This window comes from Silene latifolia, chromosome 9 (assembly GCF_048544455.1).
Source record: "Silene latifolia isolate original U9 population chromosome 9, ASM4854445v1, whole genome shotgun sequence".
In the NCBI taxonomy this organism is placed as follows: domain Eukaryota; kingdom Viridiplantae; phylum Streptophyta; class Magnoliopsida; order Caryophyllales; family Caryophyllaceae; genus Silene; species Silene latifolia.
In genome coordinates this window covers 4427076-4454408 of record NC_133534.1, presented here as the reverse complement: position 1 = coordinate 4454408, position 27333 = coordinate 4427076, and the positions used below count along the sequence as shown (strand labels likewise).

The 27333-nt window shown below is 36.6% G+C and overlaps 7 protein-coding genes across 9 annotated transcripts; 5 read left to right on the top strand and 2 right to left on the bottom strand.

Annotated features, from left to right (window-relative positions):
* The first annotated feature begins 127 nt into the window (after positions 1-127).
* LOC141602361 (uncharacterized) lies at positions 128-1944 on the top strand. Its single transcript, XM_074422658.1, has 3 exons — positions 128-232; positions 818-1279; positions 1361-1944. The coding sequence occupies exons 1-3, from the start codon at positions 202-204 to the stop codon at positions 1750-1752; spliced, it is 885 nt and encodes a 294-aa protein (XP_074278759.1). The 5' UTR covers positions 128-201; the 3' UTR covers positions 1753-1944.
* Positions 1945-2475: 531 nt separating this feature from the next.
* On the top strand, positions 2476-4378 carry LOC141598790 (putative 57 kDa heat shock protein). 2 transcript variants are annotated; one of them, XM_074418565.1, is made up of 3 exons: positions 2476-2593; positions 2913-3356; positions 3828-4378. In XM_074418565.1, exons 1-3 carry the CDS (start codon positions 2560-2562, stop codon positions 4289-4291), a joined length of 942 nt encoding a protein of 313 aa, XP_074274666.1. In that variant the 5' UTR covers positions 2476-2559; the 3' UTR covers positions 4292-4378. The 2 variants fall into 2 exon arrangements, with proteins under 2 accessions (XP_074274666.1, XP_074274667.1); XM_074418566.1 differs by having other exon boundaries at positions 2477-2593; positions 3831-4378.
* Positions 4379-4902: 524 nt separating this feature from the next.
* LOC141598791 (uncharacterized) lies at positions 4903-7756 on the top strand. The gene is made up of 3 exons (XM_074418567.1): positions 4903-5037; positions 5688-6134; positions 7109-7756. The coding sequence occupies exons 1-3, from the start codon at positions 5001-5003 to the stop codon at positions 7504-7506; spliced, it is 882 nt and encodes a 293-aa protein (XP_074274668.1). The 5' UTR covers positions 4903-5000; the 3' UTR covers positions 7507-7756.
* An 849-nt stretch (positions 7757-8605) lies between these two features.
* Positions 8606-11128, top strand: LOC141602360 (uncharacterized). Of its 2 annotated transcripts, none has more exons than XM_074422656.1 (3): positions 8606-8755; positions 9199-9645; positions 10471-11128. In XM_074422656.1, the coding sequence occupies exons 1-3, from the start codon at positions 8722-8724 to the stop codon at positions 10863-10865; spliced, it is 876 nt and encodes a 291-aa protein (XP_074278757.1). In that variant the 5' UTR covers positions 8606-8721; the 3' UTR covers positions 10866-11128. The 2 variants fall into 2 exon arrangements, with proteins under 2 accessions (XP_074278757.1, XP_074278758.1); XM_074422657.1 differs by having other exon boundaries at positions 8607-8755; positions 9179-9645.
* A 1394-nt stretch (positions 11129-12522) lies between these two features.
* Positions 12523-14209, top strand: LOC141598788 (uncharacterized). Its single transcript, XM_074418562.1, has 3 exons — positions 12523-12640; positions 13099-13545; positions 13635-14209. Exons 1-3 carry the CDS (start codon positions 12601-12603, stop codon positions 14024-14026), a joined length of 879 nt encoding a protein of 292 aa, XP_074274663.1. The 5' UTR covers positions 12523-12600; the 3' UTR covers positions 14027-14209.
* On the bottom strand, positions 12663-17420 carry LOC141598789 (paired amphipathic helix protein Sin3-like 4). Its single transcript, XM_074418564.1, has 7 exons — positions 17278-17420; positions 16001-16145; positions 15715-15901; positions 15523-15624; positions 15333-15437; positions 15164-15242; positions 12663-14763 (listed from the first exon to the last, which is right to left on the bottom strand). The coding sequence occupies exons 1-7, from the start codon at positions 17291-17293 to the stop codon at positions 14636-14638; spliced, it is 762 nt and encodes a 253-aa protein (XP_074274665.1). The 5' UTR covers positions 17294-17420; the 3' UTR covers positions 12663-14635.
* A 1831-nt stretch (positions 17421-19251) lies between these two features.
* LOC141602359 (paired amphipathic helix protein Sin3-like 3) lies at positions 19252-21693 on the bottom strand. Its single transcript, XM_074422655.1, has 4 exons — positions 21533-21693; positions 19999-20143; positions 19668-19894; positions 19252-19571 (listed from the first exon to the last, which is right to left on the bottom strand). Exons 1-4 carry the CDS (start codon positions 21546-21548, stop codon positions 19531-19533), a joined length of 429 nt encoding a protein of 142 aa, XP_074278756.1. The 5' UTR covers positions 21549-21693; the 3' UTR covers positions 19252-19530.
* Positions 21694-27333: the final 5640 nt, after the last annotated feature.

Sequence of the window (27333 nt, the reverse complement as noted above, 5' to 3'; positions counted from 1 at the left end):
ACCAGTTGCCACCAAATATAATAATACTACCAAAAATTAATTTGTACTTTCAACCAGGACATACACGGTAAAACTGCACCATCCAGCTGCTCACAGCTCACCCCATTTTTTTACATTTTTTTACCTTCAACAGAGTTCATCATCACTATTTAGTTTTACCACCCCTTATTAAAAAAAAAAAAAAAAAATTAAAAGAAAATTATGGCAGCTTCATCTTCATCCTTACCCTCTGGTACGTAAAATTTACTTTCACCGTCTTAATCATTTGTAATTTTGTTTACCATTTTATTCTTTACTAGACTATGAGAGTTCTTTTAAAAGAGTAAATAAATAAATGATTGAGACGGAAAAAGTATTACTTTTATTGTTGAATAAACTGATTAAATTAATTAGTTCCATGTAAATGATCTCACACTACTTATTTTGTCACTTATAATGTTCAGCTGATTTTTCTTTGAACAATTATTTTGGGTTAATTTTACATACTTTTCCATGTAAAATCTCACAAACTTTTGATTGTTACTAACAAAATGATTACGAATTACTCCCTCCGTTCCAATAATTTGTTTATTTTTTTTATTCTTTATGATAAAAAAAATAAATTGGACCCAGGGATTTAACATATTAAATCCGTCTTAAGCAAGACTTAATGTATTTTCTACAGTCAATTTTCTTCCCTTTCTTAAAGTTAGCTTCTTTGATTGTCTTGTGTAATTCTTGCAGTTTTGTAGTCCCTTCGTGTCAATCATTTATTTAACCTTTTACATTCCGAGTATTATTGGAATGGACTAATGATTCTTACTGTATGATATTGCAGAAAATGAAAAGAAGGATCATCCATTCCAAAAATACGAGGAACCGGGACCAACCGGAGCATACGAAGCCCGTCAAGTAAAGAACTCGGGTTTCTATGTCCAGGTGGACATGCCCGGGGTCCCACCAGACGGGGTGAAGTTACTCAAATATGCTGAAACCCAAACTGTTACATTCTCTGGTAAAACTAAAGTCCCCGAGTTCTGGACTAAATTCGACTCTTCAGAAAGGGTTTATGGTGGTTATGTGGTTCTGGACCGAGACCCGACTCAGATTGAAATTGAGATGAAGGTGACAAACGGGTCAATGAGGCTGTTTTTCCCGGGTTCAGAGGGTACGCTCCATTTCTTGTCGGGTTTTAAACAGGCACCCAATGTTGAAGACCGCTGTGAGGATGATTCTGTGGTTTATAATGAGACTGGTGAATGTCAATCATGCTTTTCTTTGGGCGATTCTGCTGATTCAGGTTCGCCTTTTTAATCAGCTTATCGTCAGACCGATCCATATTATAAATCTGTCATTTATACTGATGATATTTTGGTTGCAGTATCTCCGGACATAGCATATTCCCACATCAATCCTTTTCTGATGCAAGGAGTGGAAGGAGTATACGAAAATCGAGTACTGCAAGGCGTAACAGATGAGTTGATGTACATAAGGGTGGACATACCGGGGATTGGTGAAAAACAGTGCAAAGCTGGAATCATAACTGTGAAAAAGAAAGAAGATGCTGTGTTGTATGGAGGACGAGGCAAGAAAGAGCACCGTTTGGACCAAGGAGGTCGATCCTACCTCGGCACTTTTACCCTTCATTGTGGCTGTTGCAAAATTTCCTATATGCGTTCTTATCTGATCCATGGCGTGTTCAGGATTCTCATAGGGAAGCGCAAAATCCCGGATAGCCCTGCTAAGACGCTTACAAACCGCAGGAGAAGGTAGTTAGGCTAATTACGAAGTACTAGATTGGTTATTTAATTATCTGGTGACTCTGATCCAAATGAATTCGGTTTAGGTTTGGTCAAAGACTAGATGGATGATCCGTCCATTTTTCCGTTCTGGACTTAAACTTGTTCGCCCCTGTTGTAGTCGTTTATACAACTCATTTTGTCTTGCAAGATTTATTGTTTGTGACGGGTTAGTTTCCTGGTTGGGGGCGATTAATGAAAATACAACGCCGTATTCCATTATCTAGCTGGGTATTTATAACTAAAAATATACTCGGATTAATTAACACAATAATGTAGCTGATACCGCGAAGAAGGTTATTTGGTCTGAAAACTCGCCACCTTAATGTAGCTGAGATCGCGAATTCTGATTTGAATGAGATGATATAATTCATATTGGGACTTCAAAAATTATAGCATGCATTTTTTCTTTTAATTCATTCTGCAGCAAAATAAAAATTTACCATTTTGATACAAGTCTCAGTCAAAGGTAGAAAAAGAGACACAGTAACTCAGTAGCTAGCTAGAAAACAAAAGATTATAAAGACAGTAATTTTGTTTGTTGATGCAAAAGACAGTAAAATTTATGAGTATTGGCAAACAATGTTATTGACAAAAAACAGTAAAATTAATTTGTACTTTCAGTCAGTAGTCAGTACATACACACTGTAAAACTGCACCATCCAGCTTTATCAACCCATATTTTTACATTTTATTTTTTACCTTTAACAGAGTTCATTCATCATCACTATTTTAAGTTTTACCACCTCTTGCAAAAAAAACAAGAAAGTAAAAGAAAATTATGGCGTCTTCATCATCCTCATCCTTACCCTCAGGTACGTAAAATATACTTTCACCGTCTCAATCATTTGTTTACCGTTTCATGCTTTATAAGACTTATGAGGGTTCTTTGACAACCCCTTTTTCAGTTTAACATTATTTAACTCGATTGTTATTTGTGAGTTCCGTTTTTTCTTTAGTCAATGGTTTTGGGTTAATCATGCAAACTTTTGTTGTAAAATAGATGCAGTAAAATAAGTTGTAGTTGTTGAATGTTGATGCTCCCTTCGTCTCAATTATTTGGTTACTTTTAGATTATACGGAGTATTAGATTAAATTTGACGAGGTTTGACGTATGTTGAGATTCTTATGCAGAAAATGAAAACAAACATCCATTCCAAAAATATGAGGACCCGGGACCAACCGGAGCATACGAAGCCCGTCAAGTAAAGAACTCGGGTTTCTATGTTCGGGTGGACATGCCCGGGGTCCCACCAGACGGGGTTAAGTTGGTCAAGTATGCTGAAACCCAAACTGTGACATTTTCGGGTAAAGCCCCCAAGATATGGCAAGTGTACGACTCTTCAGAGCGGGTTTATGGTGGTTATGTGGTTCTGGACCTTGACCCGACCCAGATTGATATTGAGATGAAGGTGAAAAACGGGTCCATGAGGTTGTTTTTCCCGGGTTCAGAGGGTACGCTCCATTTCTTGTCGGGTTTGAAACAAGCACCCAATGTTGAAGGCCCTGGTGAGGATGCTTCTGTGGTTTATACTGAGACTGATGGATGTCAATCATGCTTTACTCTTGGTGATTCTGGTCAGTTTTTGACTTTTTTTTCTATCGTCCGCCAATGTTTGATTTAGGGGTCGGCATAATCCGGTCCGGACCGGAAAATGATCCGGTCCGAACCGGAATCTAGTGGACCGGGATTGGAATTAAAAATCCCGGTTTGGACCAGAATGACAGAATGTCCGAAATTATTATTATTTGCATTTTTTTCTTAAAATTGTATTTTATTTCGGTCCAACCGGTCCGATCAGGTCTAATGGACCGGACTTTGAAAAAGTGGGTAATTCCGGTCCAACCGGTCCGGTCTTGGACGGGAATGTTTCCGGTCCGGTCCCGGTCCATGAATTTTGTCAATTTCGGTTCCGATCCCGTCCGGTCCGGTTTTGAACTGGTGCCCAGCCCTAGTTTGATTATCTCCTGCATTAAGATTATCATGAGACCGTTACATAGTATGAAGTCATCATTTATACGTTTACAAATGATCTTTGCTTGCGCTAGGAGTATCTCCGACAAAAGCATTTTCACACATCAACCCTTTTCTGATAAAAGGAGTGGAAGGAGTATACGAAAACCGAGTCATCAAAGAAATGACAGGCGAGTCGTTGTACATAAGGGTGGACATGCCGGGGATTGGTAAAAATCAGTGCAAAGTTAAAGTAGACAACACTGAAACAAAAACTGACGCTTTGTTTCATGGAGGAAAAGGCAAGAAAGCGCACGGGTTCTGCACTGTCGAAAACAGAATTGACGTTTTGTTTTATGGAGGAGAAGGCAAGAAAGAGCACCCTTTGGACCAAGGAGGTCGATCCTACTCCGGCTCTTTTACCCTTAATTGTGACTGTTGCCAAATTGTCGACGTGCCTCATCAAATGTTGGATGGTGTGTTGAGGCTTCTCATGAGGAAGCAAAAGATCCAGGATATCCTTGATATCATGCGTATGAACCGGAGGAAGAGAAGGTAGATTAATGTTGTAGACGGTCAAAAAACTCAAAAACTCGAAATTTATAAAAGTTGTTAGGAGAAAATCCTAGTTGTTTCAAGTTTTTCTCAGAATTTTCGGAATTTCATCCTCTGCAGACTGCAATACAGCAATGGTTGTATAAGAGTATGACAATCTCATCAATAAGATGACTTTATTAGTCATTAACCTTATCGGCTTATCGCTATTCGCGACAGTCGCACAAGGGGGCGAGGGGGCGAAGGGGCTACTCTCTCTTTTGGCATATCATTTTTTGTAAGACCGTCTATCAGGAAACTCAAACGGCATGCAATACAAAAGATGATCTAAATTCTGCAGTAAAATAAAAATTTACCATTTTGATACAAGTCTCAGTCAAAGGTAAAAAAGAGACGCACTATGTAACTCAGTAGCTAGCTAGAAAACAAAAGATTATATAATGACAGTAATTTTGTTTTTTTTTTTATGCAAAAAGACGGTAAAATTTATGAGTATTGCCCAAGCAATATTTTTCAGTATACATCCAAAATTAATTTGTACTTTCCAGCCAGTACATACACTGTAAAACTGCACCATCCAGCTGCTCATTCTCAAATCTTAACCCATATTTTACAGTTTTTTTTTACCTTCAATTGAGTTTATCATCAGATTCATCACTATTTAAGTTTACCACCCTTTACAAAAAAAAAAAACAAGAAAGTAAAAGAAAATTATGGCAGCTTCATCTTCATCCTCATCTTTACCCTCTGGTACGTAAAATACACTTTCATCGTCTTAATCATTTGTTTACCGTTTTATTCTTTATGAGACTGTGTGTAGAGTTCTTTTAATAAGTGTAACTAAATGATTCATGATTGGGACGGAGAGAGTATCATGTCATATTTTCCGTATCATATTATATTAATGATGATTTTGGGTTAATCTTACTTTTATAAATTAATTTGTTCCATGATCTTACGCTAATTATTTTGTCACTAACATAATGTTTAACTATTTTTCTTCCCTAGTTCTTGTTTAGGACCGTCTTTAATTAAGACCTCTCACAACCCGTTTTTCAATTTAACATTATTTAAATCGATTGTGATTCGTGAGTTCCGTTTTAACTTAAAACGCTCCTAACAAGAAGTTGATATTTTTCTCTAGTCAATGATTTTGGGTTAATCTTACAAACATTTGTTGTTAAATAGACTGACTAAAATAATTTGTTTCATAATCTCACATCAACTTTTTTTTGTTCAAAGGTGGCTTCTTGCATCAATTACGTTGTTGTTGTTGTTGTTGTTGTTGTTCCCTCGTCCCAATCGTTTGTTTACTTATGATTAAAATATTTCTCATAAAAAATAAAATTAAAATGGTGTAAACAAATTTGTCTTATGATTCTTACGGTATGATGCTGCAGAAAATGAAAAGAAGGAACATCCATACCAAATATACCCAAACCCGGGACCAACCGGAGCATACGAAGCCCGTCAAATAAAGAACTCGGGTTTCTATGTCCGGGTGGACATGCCCGGGGTCCCACCAGACGGGGTTAAGTTGGTCAAGTATGCTGAAACACAAACTGTAACATTTTCTGGTAAAGCCTCTATGTTGTGGCCAGGCTACGACTCTTCTGATCGGGTTTATGGTGGGTATGTGGTTCTGGACCGAGACCCGAACCAGATTGAAATTGAGATGAAGGTGACAAACGGGTCCATGAGGTTGTTTTTCCGTGGTTCAGAGGGTTCGCTCCATTTCTTGTCGGGTTTGAAACGCGCACCCAATGTTGAAGACCGTGGTGAGGACGATTCTGTGGTTTATACTGAGAATGATGGATGTCACTCATGCCACTCTATGGGTAATTCAGGTCAGATTTTTTTAATCCGCCAATGTTTAGTTACGAAAAATAACTTGTGACGTCTCATAATTCACAAACTCACAACCACCTCCCTTTTTTTAACTTTATTTTAACCGATTGTGAGACGTTTGTGTTGGTATTAAGATTCTCGTGACACCGATCCGTATTTTAGAATTATTTTTACATACCCTCTTTTTCAAATTCCGGTCCAAAAAAACGGGCCGGTTGGACCGGATTAAGTAGGCGTACATAGGGGTGGCAATCAGGTCAGTTGGGTCGGGTTACGTGGGGTCGGGTAATATCGGGTTCAGTTCATATCCGGTCAGTATACCCTTTCGGGTCGAGTCGGTCGGGTTCGGGTCGTTATCGGATCGGGTCATTTCGGGTCAAATGATGTATCAGGTCGGGTCATTATCGGGTCCGGTAACTTAATCGCATTACTATATTTTTTACCATTAAATTTAGTTTTTACCCTATTATTTGGTTTAATTACTTCATTTTACTAAGTCAAACATATCAATCTAAACACAAAATCACTTTAATTTTGATCAAAATTAAGCTTGATAATTGTCGGGTCATCAATTTAATCGGGTCAGCATCGGGTCGGGTCAATATCGGGTCGGGTCTGTGTCGGGTTCAGGTCACTGATAATCGGGTCGTCATCTGGTCGGGTCGAGTCGGTTTCGGGTCGCAATATTTTCGGATCCTGTCGGGTCGGGTTTGCTCGGGTTCGGGTCGGGTCAAACTTGCTAGCTCTAGGCGTACACTTGTTTTTTTTTTTTACATAATAATTTTTTAAAAAATAAAAAATACAATAATTCCGGTCTTTTCGGTCCGAACCGGAAAATTCTGGTTGAAGACCGGACCGGACCGGACCGAAAACCGAAATCTTTAAAAATGTTGGATCGGGGACCGGACCGGAATTTTTAATATGCCCAATTGGCAATTGCCCACCCCTATTTACAAGTAATGTTTGGTTGCAGTATCTCCGACCATAGCATTTTCCCACATCAACCCTTTTCTGATCCAAGGAGTTGAAGGAGTACACGAAAACCGACTAGTCCAAGACATAACCAGGACGGAGTGGATGTACATTAGGATGGACATGCCGGGGGTTGCTGAAAATCAGTATGAAGTTGGAGTGACAACTCTGGAAAATAAAATTGACGCGTTGTTGTATGGAGGAGAAGGCAAGAAAGAGCACCGTCTGGAGCAAGGAGGTCGAGTCTACTGGGGCTCTTTTACCCTTTTCTGTGGCTGTTGCAAAATTCTCGATGTTCGTCGCCAACTGAGCCATAGTGTGCTGAGGGTTCTCCTGCTGAAGGGCGAAATCCAGGAACGCCTTGCTAACAAGCGTACAAACCGGAGGAGGAGAAGGTAGAAAGGCTAACTAGTATCTCAGTATCTCGGTATCTAGGTCTATAATAATCGTGTTTATGTATGAATCTAGTTAACTATGGTCTCGACTCTTGAATATTAAGCTTGGTAATTTAATTTCATAGATTTTTGCAGGAGAATTGCATACTGCAGAAGATTAATGTTAAATCTAGACTGTCAAAACTCGAAAGTTATTAATTAAAGTTGTTTGGAGAAATTCTGGTTGTTCCAAGTTTTTCTCAGAATTTTCCGAATTTCGTTCTGCAATACAGAAATTGTTGTACTATTTCTTTTGGCTGATCGTATTCTGTAAGACCGATAAGGAAACTCAATGGAGCGTGCCATACAAAAGAAAATAACCAAAATCGAGCCTACTGTAATTTCGTGTTACAGTAAACATGTAAGTAATATGAATATTTATAATAGTTGGGCCTCAACCATCACCTTAAGGTTTTGGTTGAGTTGGTTCATCTATCAGTAAGTATTTATGTTTAGAAGACGATGGTCTATGGCTGGCTAATCATCGCAAATTGTTGGACCGATTCAAATGAATTCGGTCCAGGTTTGATCAAATATAAGATGGACGGATCCGTCCATTTTTCCGTGCCAGGCCTGACCATGTTTACCTCTGTTCTATAGTCTATGGTCCTGCATACAAATTCCCTTTGTCTTGCAAGATTTACTGTTTTTGATGGATGGGTTAGTTTTCTGGTCGGGGCGAGAAAAAAATACAAATCCGTAATCCATTATCTAAGCTTTTTTTTTGTCTAAAAGTAAGAGTTAATACGATTTGAGACAAATAACTAAAAATATACTCGGGCTAATTAACAAAATAACGTTACATTTAGTTAAACAATTTATTCGTAGCTTGTCATGAATGAACTTATGAATGAACATAATCGTGAGACGGTTTTCAATTATAGCATCCACATGCATTTTTTTTTTCTATTAATTATGCTGCAGCTAAATTTACCATTTTCATACAAGTCTCAGTCAAAAGTAAAACAAAAAGACACAGTTACTAGAAAACAAAGCACTGCAATTTACAATGACAGTAAAAATTTGTGAGTAATGCCCAAGCAAATATTATTCCATATACATCCAAAAATTAACCTGCTCAACCCATTTTTTACATTTTGTTTTACCTTCAACTGAGTTTATCATCACTATTTACCACCACCTCTTGCAAAACAAAAAAACAAGAAAGTAAAACAAAATTATGGCAGCTTCATCTTCAACATCTTTACCCTCTGGTATGTAATAAAATATATTACGGCATGTTTTTACTGTCATATTACACTAATAATTTAACCTTACTTTGTTTTTGAATTGTCTAATTAAGACCGCTTTACATAAGAATTTGTGTAAAACGGATATTTTTTACCGGGTTTTTGTTTGCTTTTGTTTTCCATGTAAATTAATGACTGTTTTTTTTTTTTAAATCGTTAATGAATCCGTTTTACACAATATTAGTCTATTCTCGCAAAATCGTTTCACAATAGGTTACATTTTATTAATTGTTCCATGCACATGATTTCAGTCTAATTGTTGTTGTTGTTGTTGTTGTTGTTGTTGTTGTAATGTTCGGTTCGTCCCAATTAATTGATTACTTTTAATTAAAACATCCAAGTAAAAACGTAAACAAATGATTGGTACATATGAAATATTTAGATTAGATTAAGTGATGATATTGCAGAAAATGAAAAGAAGGAACATCCATACCAACTAGACCTAAACCCGGGACCAAAAGGAGCATTCGAAGCCCGTCAAGTAAACAACTCGGGTTTTTACGTTCGGGTGGACATGCCAGGGGTCCCACCAGACGGGGTCAAGTTGGTTAAGTATGGTGAAACCCAAACCGTGACATTCTCGGGTAAAGCCCCAAAGTTGTGGCCGGATTATGACTCTTCTGATCGGGTTTATGGTGGGTATGTGGTTCTGGACCGAGACCCAAACCAGATTGAAATTGAAATGAAAGTGGAAAACGGGTCCATGAAGTTGTTTTTCCCGGGTTCAGAGGGTACACTCCATTTCTTGTCGGGTTTGAAACGGGCACCCAATGTTGAGGACCGCGGTGAGGATGATTCTGTGGTTTACAATCAGATTGATGGATGTCAGTCCTGCAATTCTAAGGGTGATTCAGGTCAGTTTTTTTTCGGAAAATGCACGCAGTGCCTTGAGGTTTGATATTTTGGCCGAAATACCCAATTTTTTTATCCGGAAAACTTTAGGAGGCCATAACCCGTGTTTACGAGTTCAGAAAGTGATAACTTGTTTTTTCAAATCGATCGTCTTTCCGAGAACTACGATTTGAAAAAAAAAATTATCGTATTTGGATCACGTGGCTAGGTGTTATTGTATGTCAAAGGTTTTTTGACCGAACAAACTTTGAGCGACCATATCTTTTGCACAAATAACATTATACCTCCAGTGGTACAGTAGCATCATACAACCAAGTTATATCTTATCGAGCTTATGTGTAATTTTTTTGAGTTTTCTTAAAGTTAATTTTTTTATGTTTAAGTGAGTGAGTTCAGAAATTTTATGGTATAGCTCGACTTCTTTAAAACAAAACTCGAAAACTTTATTATATAGCTCGAGTTCTAGAGCATACAAGTGGTTACAACTGGTTGTAAGATCTATTAACTGATATCTCTTGGGCACGAATTCAAACTCCACAAATTTCTTTTTTTTTTCAAGTCGAGTTCTCGAAAAGATGATCAATTTGAAAAAAAAAACGTCAGGAGCTCGTAATCACGAGTTATGGCTCTTAAAATTTTCCAGATAAAAAAATTGGGTATTTTGGGCAAAATTGCAAACCTCAAGGGCACCGCGTGCATTTTCCGTTTTTTTTTTTTAATCGGCAAATGCTTGATTATCTCCTGAATTAAGATTATCGTAAGACCGACTCATATTATAAAGCTGTCATTTATACTGATTCATAAGGCACATGTAATCTTGCTTGCAGTATCTCCGACCATAGCATTTTACCACATCAACCCTTTTCTGATCAAAGGAGTGGAAGGAGTATACGAAAACCGAGTAATTGAACCCATGACAGACGATTGGATGTACTTAAGAATGGACATGCCGGGAATTGCTGAAAATAAGTACAAAGTTGAAGTGAGGACTAGAGAAAAGAAAGGCGACACTTTGTTTTATGGAGGAGAAGGCCAGAAAGAGCACCCTTTGGAGCAAGGACGTCGGGCTTACTTCGGCACTTTTAACCTTTACTGTGGCTGTTGCCAAATTGTCGATGTGCGTCATCAACTGAGCCATGGTGTGTTCAGGGTTCTTATCAGGAAGCGCAAAATCCAGGATAGCCTCGCTAAGATGGGTACAAACCAGAGGAGGAGAAGGTAATTAGGCTAACTAGCTAGTAACTGATTTTCGGGTTTGAGATTGATTAAGATACGCTTAATCTAAGTATGTCGGTCTGTAATAATCATGCTTACGCGTGAATCTAGTTAACTATGGTCAGAGAATTGCATACTGCAGACGATTAATGTTAAATCTAGACTGTCAAAACTCAAAAGTTGTAGAAGAAGTTGGAAGAAAACCTGGTTGTTCCATGTTTTTCTCTGAATTTTCTGAATTTCGTCCTGCAATACAGAAATGGTTGACGAGATTTTTGACATTCCGCCTTATTCAGATACACTTAATCATGCTTACGTGTGAATCTCGTTAACTATGGTCGGTGAATTGCATATTGCAGAAGATTAATGTTAAATCTAGGCTGTCAAAACTCGAAAGTTGTAGAAGTTGTTTGAAGAAAACCTGGTTTTTCCATGTTTTTGTCTGAATTTTCTGAATTTCGTCCTGCAATACAAAAATGGATGTGAAAAAGTATGACAGTCTCCTCAATAAGATGACTTCAGTAGTCATTAACATCAGCTCAACTACAAAACTAATTGAGTCGACGAGATTTATGACATTCCGCCTTATTCAGACAACCTCGCTAGGGGCTGCTCTCTCTTTTGGCAGATCGTATTCTGTATGACTGTCTAGTGTCTATAAGGAAACTCAATGGAGCATAACTGATATGTAAAACACAAGGGCATACAATACAAAAGAAAATACCCATAACCGAGCCCCATTGTAATTTCGTATTCTGTATGACAGTCTATATAATGATCACATTTCTTCCGTCACAATTTGTAACTCGTCATAAGAGTTCCAAATTCATGCTGCAGACAAATTCTACCATTTTTAGACAAGTCTCCGTCAAAAGTAAAAAAAAAAAAAGAGAGACAGTAACTCAGTAGTTACTAGCTAGCAGCTAGAAAACAAAAGATTATACACAAGTTCTCATTTCAACGGCCTATTCCGTCTAAAGTGAGACTTACCGAAGATTTTTTGGCAAAAGATACTCTCAAATTCTTTTCTCCTTATTTAGTTTTTATTTTATACCAAAATTATTTATTTATTTTCATGCATGAATTTAGAGCCGTTCAATAAACCCAGAACACGATATGGACCGTTAAAAAGAACACAAATTCTCATTGAAGACATGACATATCCGTCACAAGCTGAAGACGGATACCATTTTACCTCACAATGTACCCACTTTTTCTCTCTCTGAAACACTATTCATGTGGTCCCCTTTCTCCACTAACCCATTTTGTTACCATTTTATCTCACAAAATATCCGTCACAAATGGTAACCCGTCAAAAGGGAGACCAATTGTAAAAAGAAATGGGTGCTACTGTGTAAATGAGTACTGCCCAAGAAAAATTCAACATACGTCCAAAAACTAGTTGCCACGCACTGTAAAACTGGACCATCCAGGATCCAGCTGCTCAACCCATATTTTTACATTTTTTTTTTGAGTAAGTCTTGCTTAAAACGGGTCGGATTTTAAGACGGGTCGTTGTGTGAGAGGAAATGGGTAGAGGGGACAAAGGTGGGACCCCCCATGTGCTTCTCCACTCACCCTAAATGGGCATTTTGTGAGAGAATATGGTATCCGTCTTATTAATAAGACGGATACCTTGGTCTGAAATAAGAATTGGTGTTTTTTTTTACCTTCAACAAAGTTTATCATCACTATTTACCACCACCTCTTGCAAAAAAAAAACAAGAAAGTAAAAGAAAATTATGGCAGCTTCATCTTCATCTTCATCATCTCTACCCTCTGGTACGTAATAATTTAAAGTTACTTTTGTTTTTGAATTGTCTAATTAAGACCGTCTTACATAAAAGTTGTGTAAAACGGATATTTTGTCAGCGGTTTGTAAACTAATATGGGCATATCACATATGGCTAGTGGCTACTGGTTCCTTTTTTCGTTAGTGATTCCGTTTTACACAAAATTAGACTACTTGTGTAAAACCGTCTCATATAGTAGGCTAATTATTACCTAAATTAATTTATCACATGTATATAATCTCACACTAATAATTTTGAATAGACTGACTAAAGTATTTAGTTTCTCCTCCGTCCCAATTATTTCTTTACTTATGATTCGAATATAGATCACAAAATAGAATAGTTGACAAATTATTGAGATAAATGGATTATCAGATTAGATTCAATTAAATGGGGTTGTGAAATTGCAGAAAATGATTTTTACGGTATAAATGTGTGAAATTGCAGAAAATGAAAAGAAGGATCATCCATTCCAACTATACCGTTATCCGGGACCAACCGGAGCATTCGAAGCCCGTCAAGTTAATAACTCGGGTTTCTACGTTCGGGTGGACATGCCTGGGGTCCCACCAGACGGGGTTAAGTTGGTCAAGTATGCTGAAACCCAAACTGTGACATTCTCAGGTAAAGCACCCAGGTTATGGACCCAGTTTGACTTGTCAGAACGGGTTTATGGTGGTTATGTGGTTCTGGACCGAGACCCGACCCAGATTGATATTGAGATGAAGGTGAACAAAGGATCAATGAGGTTGTTTTTCCCGGGTTCAGAGGGTACGCTCCATTTCTTGTCGGGTTTTAAACGAGCACCCACTGCTGAAGACCGCGGTGAGGATGATTCTGTGGTTAATAATGAGATTGATGGATGTCAGTCATGCCATTCTCTGGGTGGTTCAGGTATTAAGATTATCGTCAGACCGACCCATATTATATAAATCTGTCATTTATACTGATTATTCATAAGGTACATGTAATTTTGGTTGCAGTATCTCCGGACATAGCATTTCCCCACATCAACCCTTTTCTGATGCAAGGAGTGGAAGGAGTATACGAAAACCGAGTACTCCAAGGCCTAACAGATGAGTTGATGTACATAAGGGTGGACATGCCGGGGATTGGTGAATATCAGTACAAAGTTGAAGGGATGATTTCAAAAAAGAAAAATGAGGCTTTGTTTTATGGAGGACAAGGCAAGAAAGAGCACCCTTTGGACCAAGGAGGTCGAGCCTACTGCGGCTCTGTTACCTTTAATTGTGGTTATTGCCAACTTATCGATGTGGAGCATCAACTGACCCATGGTGTGCTAAGGATTCTCATAAGGAAGTGCAAAATCCAGGAAGGCCTTGCTAAGACTCGTACAAACCGGAGGAGAAGGTAGTTAGGCTATCTAAGTACTCCTATCTATCTAGGTCTATAATAATCATGCTTATGTGTGAATGTAGTTCACTTTCGACTCGAATATTAAGCTTGGTAATGGACTAATGGTAACAGAAGAATAATGTTAAATCTAGACTGTCAAAACTCAAAAGTTACAGAAGTTTGGAAAAAACCTGTTTGTTTCCATGTTCTGCTCAGAATTTTCGGAATTTCGACCTGCAATACAGAAATGGTTGTATAAAAGTATGACAAGCTCATCAGTCAGATGACTTCATTAACATTAAATTCAACTACAAAACCAATTGGGTTGATGAAAATTATGACATTCCGCCTTACCCAGACAGCCTCAGAACTCACAAGGGGCTACTGTACGACCGACTTTTAGGAAAACTCGATGAAGAGTAATTGATTCCAAAAACACAAGTGCATGTAGTACAAAAGAAAATACCCAGAATTGAGTCTATTGTAATTTGTATTACGGTAACCATATATGTAATTATGTTTAGAAGGGACGGTCCATGCCTGACTGGCTCACTGAACATCACAAATTGTTAGGAACATTCTGTAGGACAAAATCCTTAACTACTTCACCTAGGACTGCAGTGCTCATTCATTGTAAGTTTAAAGATATACGGAGATTTGCAAGATAGAGAGCAACTCCATCAGGTAGGTCACTCTCGTCCATCTGTTGCCTCTCTTCCATCTGGTCGAGTTCCTCACAGCTTTGACTGTACATAGCTGCAATGAAGTTCGAATATTAGAGAATCTCATCATGTCAAACAAAATCTGAGACTAGAAAAACACAAAGTAGAGAGCTAAGCAACCGAGAGTAAAACTTCTGTCCTATTTTCCTGCTCATATCTTTTCAAGAAAGCATGTGACATAAAATGGGACAGAGGATCTCCTCTCTTAGCAACAGGGGACTACAGTTTTAACTTTCAAGTTCGAGTCTTTTAGGGAAGAAAAGCTAGCGCAATCAAATCTCTGAACATCCGGCATACTACATTAGTTCAAGTATTTAAAAATGAAAACACACCGATTCTGCAACACTGATAGTGAAAGGGGGTAAAATTTTTAAAATAACCATGAGCATTCAAATCAAAGATTAGGAGTGAACATTTTAGACAAATCTAATCACCTGAAGAATCAGATATTCCACAAGGATCAAAATTCCCGGCAGCTTGATCAGAAACATCATCAGTGAATTTCTGTTCCTTCTGAGGAAATTAAATAGGAAGAACATAAGGAGGAGGATCAACAATCAAAAACTGTAAAAACGATCACAAGTGACAACCATGACAAAATACCTCGTCAGTATCCATGGACGAGTTGTCGTGTTGACCTGAAGTATCGGGAAGAAATTGAGTGAACTCGTCAAGGAGATCTTGATGATCCTGAAAGAGCAAAGCTACCTGCAGAAGGTGAAAATGATATCATTGATTTACTCCAAACCAACACGACCCCTTGAATGAGGGACATGAAGCTAATTTAACGTACCTCCTGGTAGACCTCACTTATGGTCTTGTTTTCTTTTCTATACACACCCAAAATGTCGAGTAATGACTTGTAGATACGACGGTCATCACCTAGAAAACGATACTGCAGCAGAACGGGTCATTTTTCGAGCAAAAGTTCTATAAAAACAATGATATTCATATACCCGTTAACATTGCATGATCGTGAAGATACCTTAACTTTAGTTATAAAAGCTACTGCAGTACCAAATTCAACTGGCTTCTTCACTGCAGGTCGTTCAACCTCAGGCTGAAGGGTAATTTTGTATCCATCAGGTAAAAAAATATTTAGGCCCAAAATCAGCTTGTCATGCCCTTTAAACAGTTCTTGTACTCTTTCTCGTACAGTTGAAGTGTCGATTCTACAGAATGCCCAAGAAACAAACGAGTCTGATAAGCTACACATGATATAATAAATCACAAGTATACAAAACATTAAATAGCTTCGACGATAATCAGACCTTTTCTGTTTAAAATCTTTCATAATTTGTAGAAATTCTTCATATATCTCCATTTTGTCAGGAAATGTATCCTTCACCACTTTTAGAAAAGCTAAGGCGTCATTAGTAGTTAGTCTGTGTTCCGTCTGCATATCGCCTTGAGTACCTTCATACACAAAATTACATAGATTCCATTATTTAAGAACAATCATATTTGATAAAACACTAAATAAGCAATACATACCAGCAGAAACCCTAAAAACCTACCAATTGCAGCTGCAATTACGCATCAAATTAAACACAATTCGTCCAGCCAAAGTATTAAAATCTCGGTTTTGGTTGCAATATTAGATATCATGCCTTAATCTTGCTAAATGAGGCCAATATCGTCATAAAATACAGTGAAATTCAGTAGCTGTAACCTAAAAACGTTGATAAATCGGTCGCATATTGGTCTCATCACCAATAATTAACCATATCAAACTTATTATCAAAGAAACAAAAACTGCAGTACAATTTTGTACGAAACAAGAATCGAGTATGTACTTCTCCAGACCTCATTATATCTCTCTACAAATCAAGAAAATATCTAATTATCTGCCACCTCCGTCCCAATCATTTGTTTACTTTTTATATTCTTTGTGAGCGGTCTTTAATCAAACGTAAACAAATGATTTTTGACAAACGGAGTATGTATCTAGCGTACCAAATCTCTAATTTTCTCTTGTTTTTTTCAATCTCACTCTGTAAACTCATCAAGATTAAACAAATTAAATAAAATCATGTTTTTAAACATCAGCCCTCGAAAACGATCTGCTACCGCGTTATAGAGGTTTTAGAGGTCGTCTCAACTACTTTTGAAGCAATATTGGCCGGATTAAGCGATACTGAGCCACGAAAACCGACACTGTGACCGTGATCAAAACCGAGATTTAATATATATGAGATTAATGTAAATTCACATGACAAACATCAAAATTAAACCTAATAAACTTAGTAAACATCTAATTATCACTCTATATGACAAATTATATCTCTAATTTTTCTTCTTTTGCGCAATTATACTGATTAATCATCAAAATTAAAACAAATTGAATAAATTCCTGCAACAGCAACAAGAACTACATGGAAATAAACATAAAAAACATTCAAATTCAAAACGACAGTGATAATATAAGAGCGTAGAGCAATACAGAAGATGAAGAAGACGATGAATAATTGATGATTACTATAAAACTAAGCAGATGATGATTAATAATCATACAAATAATGAAAATTAAAGTAGAATTTAAACGTACTGGTTTGTTCAATCATTGTGATGAAGATTCTGGATATTTTTTTGTTGGAAGTTGAAGGTTTTAGAGGTTTTTGTTAATGGCGGGAGATTTTGGAGGGTTTGGTGAATGGTGACCAAGAGGACAAACTAAAGAGTGATTTATATATCCGACTTCCGTCTCAATAGTTTGTTTATTATTTTTGGGAGTATTTTTTTGTAAAAGATATTTTATGGAAAGTAAAGAAATAATTGAGATCAGACTAATTATTATTTAGTTAAAATATCTTTTAACTGTTTTTCGAATTTACAGTCGTTACCACTTACCAATTTGTAGGTGTGCACTTAATAAAACCCCGCTCATGTGTTATTAGACATGGCTAACGTGACGGTCCGGCTTGGTCCGACCCTCCACACAGTCTATTTTTCCAACCCGTGTGCTAGCACCAACCCATCACGCCTCAGGACGGGGCCTAAGCCAAAGTTTCCCAGCTCGGGCCCATTAATGAATAAGGATATTTTAGGCCGAACTTTTGCAGCCCAGCCGGCTTCTGGCCGGCCTGACTTTTTTGGTTAGCTGTTGCATTGGTAGTACCGGAGTAGTGGGTACGTGTACGAAAAGCCGAACCCATTGCAGATTTGCCGTTATTGGTGGTTGTGGATCCCTTTGCGGTGAAATCAGCGCACTAGAACACCAGTGAAAGCTGGCTTCATAGAGCAGCAGGGAAAACTCGCCCTTTCGTGGAATGATGACCAGCCTATGTGTCACGGTCCGATACTTTAGCCGAACCGTGGCGCGCACCCTTGCCCGTCTCAAGGCAAGATGCAAGCGACAAGGCTCTTCGTACTAGTGAAGGATCGCTCACTAGCACGATACTCGGGTCTCGGCAACACTCGACAGGATTGCAACGAGAGCGTCAGGCACTAGTGTTTGTCAAGCACTAGGCACTCGTAATCGGTCTCGGGGTGTGAGTCGGGATCCTAGTGTCGATCCCACAAACACGGCTTGTTAGTAAAGTGAAGGCTAAGAGTCGTTCACAACAAAGCAACAACAAGCAATACGAAGGCACAAGGTAGGAAGCAGATTTTCATTCACTAGTACTCCCTAAAGAGGGAAATATGATAGTTACATCCCTAAGAGAAAACATTGAATTTACAAGTTTAGTTCAGAATAGCGATATACCTATTTATGGAAACCTATTCTAAAACTACTAAGAAAATACTTACTACAAATGTACAAGGGAAATGAAATTACATAAGCATAAATAAATCTAAGGGCTCGAGTGTGCGGATCGTCACACTATGCCGACCATAGCCCACTATATCCTTCCAGTATTATACTGTATCAACTGCGGGTGATTAATTTTATACGTTTAAGTTCTAGCTAATTATTTGTATTGATGTCAAATTGCGACATCCTACACGCATTGTTGATCGACAATCTAAGCACTTTCCTGTGCACAGTGCATTATGCTACCTGTAGTCCTGTAGAGTAGCTAATTATTTGCATTGATGTCAAAACTCACGGACTTAGACGTTTTACCTTATCCGAAGAAGTAACAATTTCGTTGGGCTACTCTCTCTGAGTCGGTCTTACACGATATAAAGGCCTTGCAGGAGACTCAAAGGAGAGCAACTGATAACAAAAACACACATGGACTTGCAGTACAAAAGACACTACCCAAAATCAAGCCGAGTTGTAATTTCCTGTTACTATACCATACGAGTGTATGAATTTCCTGTTACTATGACCATACGAGTTGTATGCGTTTACATACTAACAGAAGATTGATTTTGAATTTAGGCTGTCTAAAGACTAGAAACTCGAAAATTATAGAAGTTTGGAGAAAATCCTGGGTTGTTTCAAGTTTTCTCAGAATTTTCGAATTTTGTCCTGTAATACAGAAATGGTTGTATAAAAGCATGACAATCTCATCATTCATCAATAAGATGAGATTTATAACATTCCGTCTTTAAGAAAACTGAACCGAGAGTAATCGATTCCAGAAACACACTGGTTTGCTTAGTTTGCATAACAAAAAATAACAACTATAGTCGCATCATGCTGTAATTTCCTGAATTCCTGACTAAAGATCACAAATTGTGAGGAACATTAAAAGAGAGATCCTTACATTCTTAGGACAAAGTCCCAAACTACTTAAACTAGGACTGCATTGCTCACAGCTTCAATAGTTTCAACAATCAAGTCATCTTTTCAAGTCATAATAAGTTTCACTATTTGCGGGTATTCAGATAGAGCTCACTTCCATCAGCGTGGTCACTCTAGTCGGGGTTTCTTACAGTCTCGACGGTACATAGCTGCAATGAGATTCTCAGTGTCATAAAGGAAACCAGTAACCGTGTAAGGGGCAAAAACATCAATATAAGCATTGAAAACAAAGTTTAGGAGTGTACCATTTACACTGCTGATCTCATCATCTGAAGAATCAGACACTCCGGAAGGACCATAATTCTCGGCACCAGAATAACTCCCGACACTTATTTCGTCATAAGGTTGCGCATCCTCAGGTGTAAGGGTAACTTCCCATCCAATGGGCAAAAAAGTATTGATGCCCAATATCAGCTGCGGATACCCTTTAAACAATTCCTTAATCTCTGATACTACAATAGCAGTGTCGATTCTACAAACGCCCAAAACAGAAACGAAAATGATAAGCTAGCTACACATACCGCGTAACAAAGCACAAGTATACTAAACCATCAATAGTTTCAATGATAATCAGACCTGCTATGTCTATGATCATGCAGAATTTGTAGAAATCCATCATAAATCTCCAACTTGTCGGAAAATGTTCTCTTCACCGCTCTTAGATAAGCTAGAGCATCATCAAAAGTTGGTCTGCCTACCGCCTGTATACCGTATTGAGTACCTTCATCCCCAAATTTAACAAATTACATCAGTTATGAACAATAACATTTGATGATCACGGTCACAGTATTAGTTATGAACAATTAACATCTTATCTATCAAACTTAATTTAATCCGCCGTTAAAGGAAACAAATTCCGTCAAATCACACCCAGTAGAAACCTAGGGAGAGTAGGGGATTTAAAATTCCTTGTTTGGATAGCAAATGAGGGTGGAGGAAAATGGAGGGGGAGAGATTTGGAGGGATCCAATTCCCTCCCTCCAACTCTCCAAGCCTAATTAAAATCCCTCCACAATAGGCAAGATTTGGAGAGAAAATGTACCCAAACAACCACACTCCATTCCCCCTCCCCTTCCCTTCTCTCCTTTTCCCTTCCCTCCTTCCCCCTCCCCTCCCTTTCCCTCCACTTTTGCTAGGGTGTGTTTGGATAGGAAAAAAGGAGGGAAAGGGAGGGGAGGGGGAAGGAGGGAAGGGGAAGGAAGGGGAGGGGGAATGGAGTGTGGGTGTTTGGATACAATTTCCTTCCAAATCTGCCTATTGTGGAGAGATTTTGATTAGGCTTGGAGGAGAGAAATTGAATCACTCCAAATCTCTCTCCCTCCATTTCCCTCCACCCTCATTTGCTATCCAAACAAGGGATTTTAAATCCCCTACTCTCCCTCCCTTTCTTTTCCCTCCAAATCACTCAATCCAAACACACCCTAAAGATCAAAATAGTTCAATGAAAGTCTGAAACCATAGTAATTATCAAAATTAAACACAAAGCATCCAGCCATAGTGAAAAATCTCAGTTTTGGCTACTATATCAGTTGTAGCCTCCTAATCTCGCTAAAATCGTCTCAACAGTTGGTAATGCGGTCGTGGTAAACAAAATGCGAACAAACTTGGTCTTGGATGCGGTATCAAATCAAATACTCTGTATCAAAAGTAGAAAAAACTTGGTCTTGGATGCGGTATCAGCCATGACAGCAAAGCAATCAAAAACAGCAATATTGGCGGCATTAAGCGATATTAAGCCACGAAAACCGACACTGTGACCGTGATCAAAACCGCAATTTAGTATATGAATTGAATGTCAATTCACATGAAAAACATCAAATTAAACATAACAAATTGTATCTCTAATTTTCTCCTTTTTTTTTTGCAATTATACTGATTAATCATCAAAATTAAAACAAATTAAATAAATTCCTGGAACAGCAACAAGAATCACACAGTAATAAACACAAATATGCAAATCAAATTCAAAACAACAGTGATAATATACGTAATACGCTCGTATAGCAATACATAAGATGATGAATTGATGATTAGTATAATTTGAAAATTAAGAAAATGATAATTGTTCATCATACAAAATAATTAAAATTAAAGTGAAATTTAAACGTACTGATTTGCTCAATCATTGTGAAGAAGATTCTGGAGATTTTTGTTTCTTGAAGGTTGAAGGTTTTCGTTGAAGGCGGGAGAATTTTGAGGGTTTGCTGACTAAAGGGTTTTAAGAGGATACAATAAGTTTCGGTTGTGACCGTCTTTTTAAAAAAAAAAAAGAACAATAATAAGATTTGGTTGTGATTATGTTTATATCTACCACGGCCCACGGGTGGTAAATTTAGTTAAAATATCGTATTTTTCTTTTAATTATTTTTTTTTTGGTAAAACTTTCCTTTTAATTTATCCTGATTTTGGCCACACTTTCTAGGATATGGAATTATTATGGATGGAATCAAAGGAGTTCGATTTTTTTTTTTAAAGGTAAGAAAACTAGATTGATCCTCTAAGATATGATCAACCAATCTCATTATTTTGAATGAGTGAGATAAGTTGAAGCCACCGGCTTTCAAACCACCTCGAAAGAGTTGTACATGAATGTCCAATAGAAGCCATAAAGTCAGCAACCTTGTTTGCTTCACGGAAACAATGTTTAATTATTACTTCATCGAAGAAATGAAGGCTAGATCTAATTCCACATCCTTGATAATATTAGAAATTTCCCAAGGGATCTAAGAAGTACTACGAATTGAGTTAATAACACATAAATTATCATCTTCGATAATTTCCCAAGGAGTTTGGATGTTTGATGCACAAGTCTTGTGAAAGGACATATGGAGCCTTATGGAACACATTTTAGGCCAAGGTCCGAATTAAGATAATGATAACTTTACCTTTTCGATAAACTAAAATTAGAGTTGGTAAAACTTGATCCGATTCGAGACGTCCGAAATCTGACCTGATAGAACCTGAAAATTGGATGAACCGAACTCGACTCGACCTGAACCCGACCTGTACCAACCCGATGCGATCCGACCCGTGCCCGATATTCACTCAACCAGATGAATGACCCGATAATGAACTAGCTTAATAATGATATAACTAAGACCAAAATGACATTCATCTTAATTGTTATCACTTAAAACTACAATAAATACAAATACACATTGTTTAAACATAAAATTATCCATCAAAAACTTAATACGTAAGACAAAATATATGTTGATAACCTAATTCGGAATTGACCCGCTAATGACCCGACCCGACTTGCCACCCGTTGATGACCCGACCCGAAGATGACCGACATGAACAGTAACCGACTCGAACCCGCCATTGACCTAACACAACCGATACCCGATTTAACCTGACCCACTTTGAACCGACCTGGGTGATCCGATTGCCACCTCTAACTAAAAGTCATCATTTTCCAGCATTATATATGTTAATCAAAACGTTTATCAAAATTGGTTAATAGATGGCGAATCACCAATGATAAGTTTTATGGATAAATGGATAATGAATGTGTTAATGAGATTTGAAAGTAATGTTTACCCAATCCGAACTCAATGCATTATCTGACTTAATCATAATTCATAACTCAAGAACGAAGAGCCCAAAACTCAAAATGACAAATTCTTATACTTCCTCCGTTTTTATATGATGTAACCATTTTTTAAATATATGAGTGAAATATTTTAATAAAATGGGTACATCATATGAGAATGGATGAAGTATAATATATATGACGATCTTACACACAAAGTCTACAAAACAGGATCTTGTTACTAACTACCTTCAGTAGCATTTTTAGGCAAGAGGACCTTACACACTACGACCACAAATATAGTCTAACACTCAATAGACCTATAGTTCCAAAGTCACAAGTTCACGTTGTCCACCCATAAAACACGGACCCATCCACCATACTTCTATCACAAATTCTTATTTCAGACCGCCATATCCGTCTGAAATGGTCAGACGGATACCATTTCCCCTCACAAAAAACCCATTTAGGGTGTGAGTGGGAAAGCACATGGGGGTGTCCCACCACCCATGTGCTTCTCACTGTGAGAGAGTTGTCTGATGCGAAATAAGGCGATGCAAGAAGACGACTTTGTCTTCTATATATAGAATTATAGATCAAAAACCGTCCTAATAAATATTCTATATATGATGTAATGATATAAAAAATGACTATTTTATTATAAAAAAAATTACATATTTTTGACATAAAATGATACTTCTGTTATAAAATATGTATAGTGGATGACCATTATACCCTTACATCCCCAACCATTGTATCTATTCCCAACCATTGTAACATTTCATCTCCTTATCCTTTAGGAACCATCGTTACCTTTCATCAAAAGGTCTCTTTGTATTCTCTATATATATGAACATGTACTTGGAATAATATAATATAACAATGCTCACTTTCTCTTATATTGTTCTCTCTCTTTATATTATCTTCTCTTATCAAATTAGAATTATAACACGTTATCAGCACGATTCTCTAATCAAGATTGATAACAAATTTGGGAGAACCATCAAATTTAGGTTTGTTACAAACTTATATTTATTCAACTTTGATTTCGATTCATACTTAACAATTCTACCAAATTAATTTGTAAGTATTTCTATCTATACTAAATTTATATTATTATGATTATGATACATTTTTTTTGTATGCATTCACTTGTATATTTGAATTCATTTGTTCACATAATCATTTCATGCACATAATCATAATGTTTAAACGTAGTTAAACATTTTATATTCCATAGTAGATGTGCGAGGTATATATATTTTTCTTATGCATGAGTCAATATTTTATTGCCCCAAGATTGTTGATGATCGAATGCTTAGGAGCACTATGTGATTGTTTATTTGTTTGGAGAATATTAGAACCTCTATATACTTGGCATGTGTGAATTATAACGTATACAATATTTTAAGATCATGTCTCAGTGATATTATTCATTTGCATCTTTGAATCTATATTCAAAAATGTTAGTAATTTGGCAATCTTTGATTATTTTTTTTCGGATTTCGGTATAATTATTAATGATATTTATAAATTTGCAAGTTAATTCATATATGGGATCATGTTAGTTTTTCGCATTAACATTGTTAATTCATTGAGGGGTTTTTATTTGTTCAACGACAATTTGGGTTTTGATAATAAATATTGGTCACTATTTCTCAATCTTTAATTATTTTATAAATTCCTCCGATTTTTATTGGTACATTATTCTTATATATCTTTATTAATGACTTGTTATATTGACCAAATCATTTTGTCCATTTGGTTCATATGTTAAATTATAATGCAGTTTGTGTAAGTAAATTAGCATCTGCTTTCACATGATTCCATCGCTGCGACATATTTATCCTCTTCTTTGCTAATTGTGTTCATGGAACATATTGCATTTGTTTGATAAAGGGTTTTAATCATTAATCATGAGAATTAATTATGTGACTTGCAGTATGTTATATTAGTAACAACATGATTTCATTCGTAAAATTTTATGTGAGGCGCCTCCTTGGTATCCGTGGAAATTATGATTACACATTTTGATAACGTTATATGAATTTTGTTTAATTGTAAGTGGCCAGAACTTCACATGTAAATGGTAGTGGCCAAAAGTTCACGACTGTGATTGTATGAACTATATTTGAGTTTAAAATGGCTAAAGCGGTCTTTATTAAAGAATTTTTTTTTTTTTTTTCGGAATTGATTTCGTGTTCGCCTATGTTCGCCTTTAGTTGAACAAATTAATGAAATCTGATTGAAAAGTCATAAATCATGTTCAACTAAATCTAATCCATTCCCAATAGTAAATGTGATATCTCATAAAGACTCTACCTGAAGTATAGATAGAAGATGTGGCTTAAGAATGAGCCTAATTAATGATGCGGCCTTAATTGAGCCTAATATTGTGGCCTTTGGTGAGCCAAATAAGAAAGCCTTAATTGAGCCTAATGATGCGACATTTATTGAGCTAATTTCGTCCACCATTGAAAGAAAATATCTCATGAAAAGTCATGTGAGACTCATATATGCTAGAAGTTCGGTATGAGAAATACTATGTACGAGTTAAAATTTTAAATTCATACGATGACCTAAAATTCATGGAGTTTACAAATATTCAAACTATGACCAGAAGTTCATTGTGTTTATAGATATATATTGAAATTGTGACCTGAAGTTCATAGTGTGTACAAATTTTTCACTTTTCATGTAATTAATATATTTTGAGCAATATTAACTCGGGATTATACATGGATATTTGCAAAATATGAGATACTCATAAAACTTGAAAATCACATCAAATCCATTCAAAATATTTCCTTGTAACGAATGAGATATAATGTTTTGAGGATGAAATTATTTTATCTTTCATAAAAATAATGTAGTCCTGTAGACGTATTATATATGGTATAAGTGGCTTAAAACAGTATTTGTGAAATCTTGTTTCACATGTGGCTCGACAAACTAATGAGATAATATAGTCGTAAGCCTTGTCCTGTTGGTTACCATCATTATTCCTTGAAATGAATATGAAATTGCACGCATAATAGATTTGATTGAACGAAATATACCAACAACGACAGTGGTTAAGTATGAGCATGTAGATATTTTCATGAGCTATGTGTTCATTTGAAAACACTGCTTTTTCCCACCAGAAGTGGATATTACTTCACTCTTGGAATAAAAGTGATAATTTGATCAACTTATGATATATTATAAAGTAATTGGCTGAATAATACAATTAATTTGAAAGTTGTTGAATATTGCATCACCCCTGAAGGGAATAATTGATTAAGTAAGTTGGATTATAATCAATTTACATGAATGTGTATGTCATCATTATATGTTGATGATTATAATTGTTGATCTTATGATAAAATTATATATCAAAAAATACTCAAAGAGTAATATAGTCATGTTCCCTGAAAGAATATTGATGAGTCTTGCCTACATATATGAGACACTTGTTGTGTCCTATGTCACATCATTTATCTGGCCAGATATGAAATTTTTAATTTGAGTTTATATGATACGAATATTGCTAACTTGATGATTAGCATGAGAAATTATAGCAACTTAAAATGCGGCGTGTGATAAGTGAAGTTTTCGAAACACGACCAATGCTTATGAAAGATTGACACGGATTAGGCAAACCGATAAAGTCGACATGAAATGGTTAAATGTGACAATTGAGGCCATCCGGGTTCATATTATACCCGTTTTCATAAACCTGGAGTTTATCATAAAGAAAATATAAGTGCTGAAATTCTCTCGTGTAGAAATTTTATTAAAGGCAAGCCACTGCACTGAGATTGAGTATATGTGATGTTGGAGATCTAAACAGTGCTCGGAGTTGAATAAAGAACTTAAATGTTCATGTATGGATTGATGTTATATTCAAGTGGCTTATAGCTACATATTGAATTTTCTGAGTAGTTTTCGTGATTAAAAATCACATTTTGATTATTATATGTAATCGGTGATCTCTCGAGTTGGGCATTGTGATTCAAAGATATATAAAATCCAACCAACTGCATTATATGTTACTCCCCGAAATATTTTGTTCTTGTACAAAAATGCCCATGTAAAATCTCATCGGTGATATGAGAAATTGATGTCTAAGGTGGTTATGATAAATTTTTGACTATATATTGGTTATAGTTTTTACCATCTTAGGGGAGAAAAGTGAGTTAAAAGTGGTAAAAACAAATATGGAATGATCCCTTACATCGAACTGAGAAGTTCAAATAATGTTATACATCAAATTCAATTTGAGTAAAGGTTTTGAATTTGATATAACAAAAAAATATTTTTACCGTGATTGATACATATACACCTGAAGTGTAATTCAATAAAAGTCAAGATGAATTGACGGTTCCACTATGAAA

What these genes read in the sequence shown, in the direction of transcription:
- LOC141602361 (XM_074422658.1), top strand. Translation starts at nt 202, where the DNA reads ATGGCAGCTTCATCTTCATCCTTACCCTCTG. An exon ending in ATCTTCATCCTTACCCTCTG is followed by an intron (nt 233 to 817) that starts GTACGTAAAATT and finishes ATGATATTGCAG; the next exon opens with AAAATGAAAAGAAGGATCAT. An exon ending in GGGCGATTCTGCTGATTCAG is followed by an intron (nt 1,280 to 1,360) that starts GTTCGCCTTTTT and finishes TTTTGGTTGCAG; the next exon opens with TATCTCCGGACATAGCATAT.
- LOC141598790 (XM_074418565.1), top strand. Translation starts at nt 2,560, where the DNA reads ATGGCGTCTTCATCATCCTCATCCTTACCCTCAG. An exon ending in ATCCTCATCCTTACCCTCAG is followed by an intron (nt 2,594 to 2,912) that starts GTACGTAAAATA and finishes ATTCTTATGCAG; the next exon opens with AAAATGAAAACAAACATCCA. An exon ending in CTTTACTCTTGGTGATTCTG is followed by an intron (nt 3,357 to 3,827) that starts GTCAGTTTTTGA and finishes TGCTTGCGCTAG; the next exon opens with GAGTATCTCCGACAAAAGCA.
- LOC141598791 (XM_074418567.1), top strand. Translation starts at nt 5,001, where the DNA reads ATGGCAGCTTCATCTTCATCCTCATCTTTACCCTCTG. An exon ending in ATCCTCATCTTTACCCTCTG is followed by an intron (nt 5,038 to 5,687) that starts GTACGTAAAATA and finishes ATGATGCTGCAG; the next exon opens with AAAATGAAAAGAAGGAACAT. An exon ending in CCACTCTATGGGTAATTCAG is followed by an intron (nt 6,135 to 7,108) that starts GTCAGATTTTTT and finishes GTTTGGTTGCAG; the next exon opens with TATCTCCGACCATAGCATTT.
- LOC141602360 (XM_074422656.1), top strand. Translation starts at nt 8,722, where the DNA reads ATGGCAGCTTCATCTTCAACATCTTTACCCTCTG. An exon ending in TTCAACATCTTTACCCTCTG is followed by an intron (nt 8,756 to 9,198) that starts GTATGTAATAAA and finishes ATGATATTGCAG; the next exon opens with AAAATGAAAAGAAGGAACAT. An exon ending in CAATTCTAAGGGTGATTCAG is followed by an intron (nt 9,646 to 10,470) that starts GTCAGTTTTTTT and finishes TCTTGCTTGCAG; the next exon opens with TATCTCCGACCATAGCATTT.
- LOC141598788 (XM_074418562.1), top strand. Translation starts at nt 12,601, where the DNA reads ATGGCAGCTTCATCTTCATCTTCATCATCTCTACCCTCTG. An exon ending in TTCATCATCTCTACCCTCTG is followed by an intron (nt 12,641 to 13,098) that starts GTACGTAATAAT and finishes GTGAAATTGCAG; the next exon opens with AAAATGAAAAGAAGGATCAT. An exon ending in CCATTCTCTGGGTGGTTCAG is followed by an intron (nt 13,546 to 13,634) that starts GTATTAAGATTA and finishes TTTTGGTTGCAG; the next exon opens with TATCTCCGGACATAGCATTT.
- LOC141598789 (XM_074418564.1), bottom strand. An exon ending in CTTTTATAACTAAAGTTAAG is followed by an intron (nt 15,625 to 15,714) that starts GTATCTTCACGA and finishes GTTCTGCTGCAG; the next exon opens with TATCGTTTTCTAGGTGATGA. An exon ending in TAAGTGAGGTCTACCAGGAG is followed by an intron (nt 15,438 to 15,522) that starts GTACGTTAAATT and finishes CACCTTCTGCAG; the next exon opens with GTAGCTTTGCTCTTTCAGGA.
- LOC141602359 (XM_074422655.1), bottom strand. An exon ending in CATGATCATAGACATAGCAG is followed by an intron (nt 19,895 to 19,998) that starts GTCTGATTATCA and finishes GGGCGTTTGTAG; the next exon opens with AATCGACACTGCTATTGTAG. An exon ending in TGAGATCAGCAGTGTAAATG is followed by an intron (nt 19,572 to 19,667) that starts GTACACTCCTAA and finishes ATCTCATTGCAG; the next exon opens with CTATGTACCGTCGAGACTGT.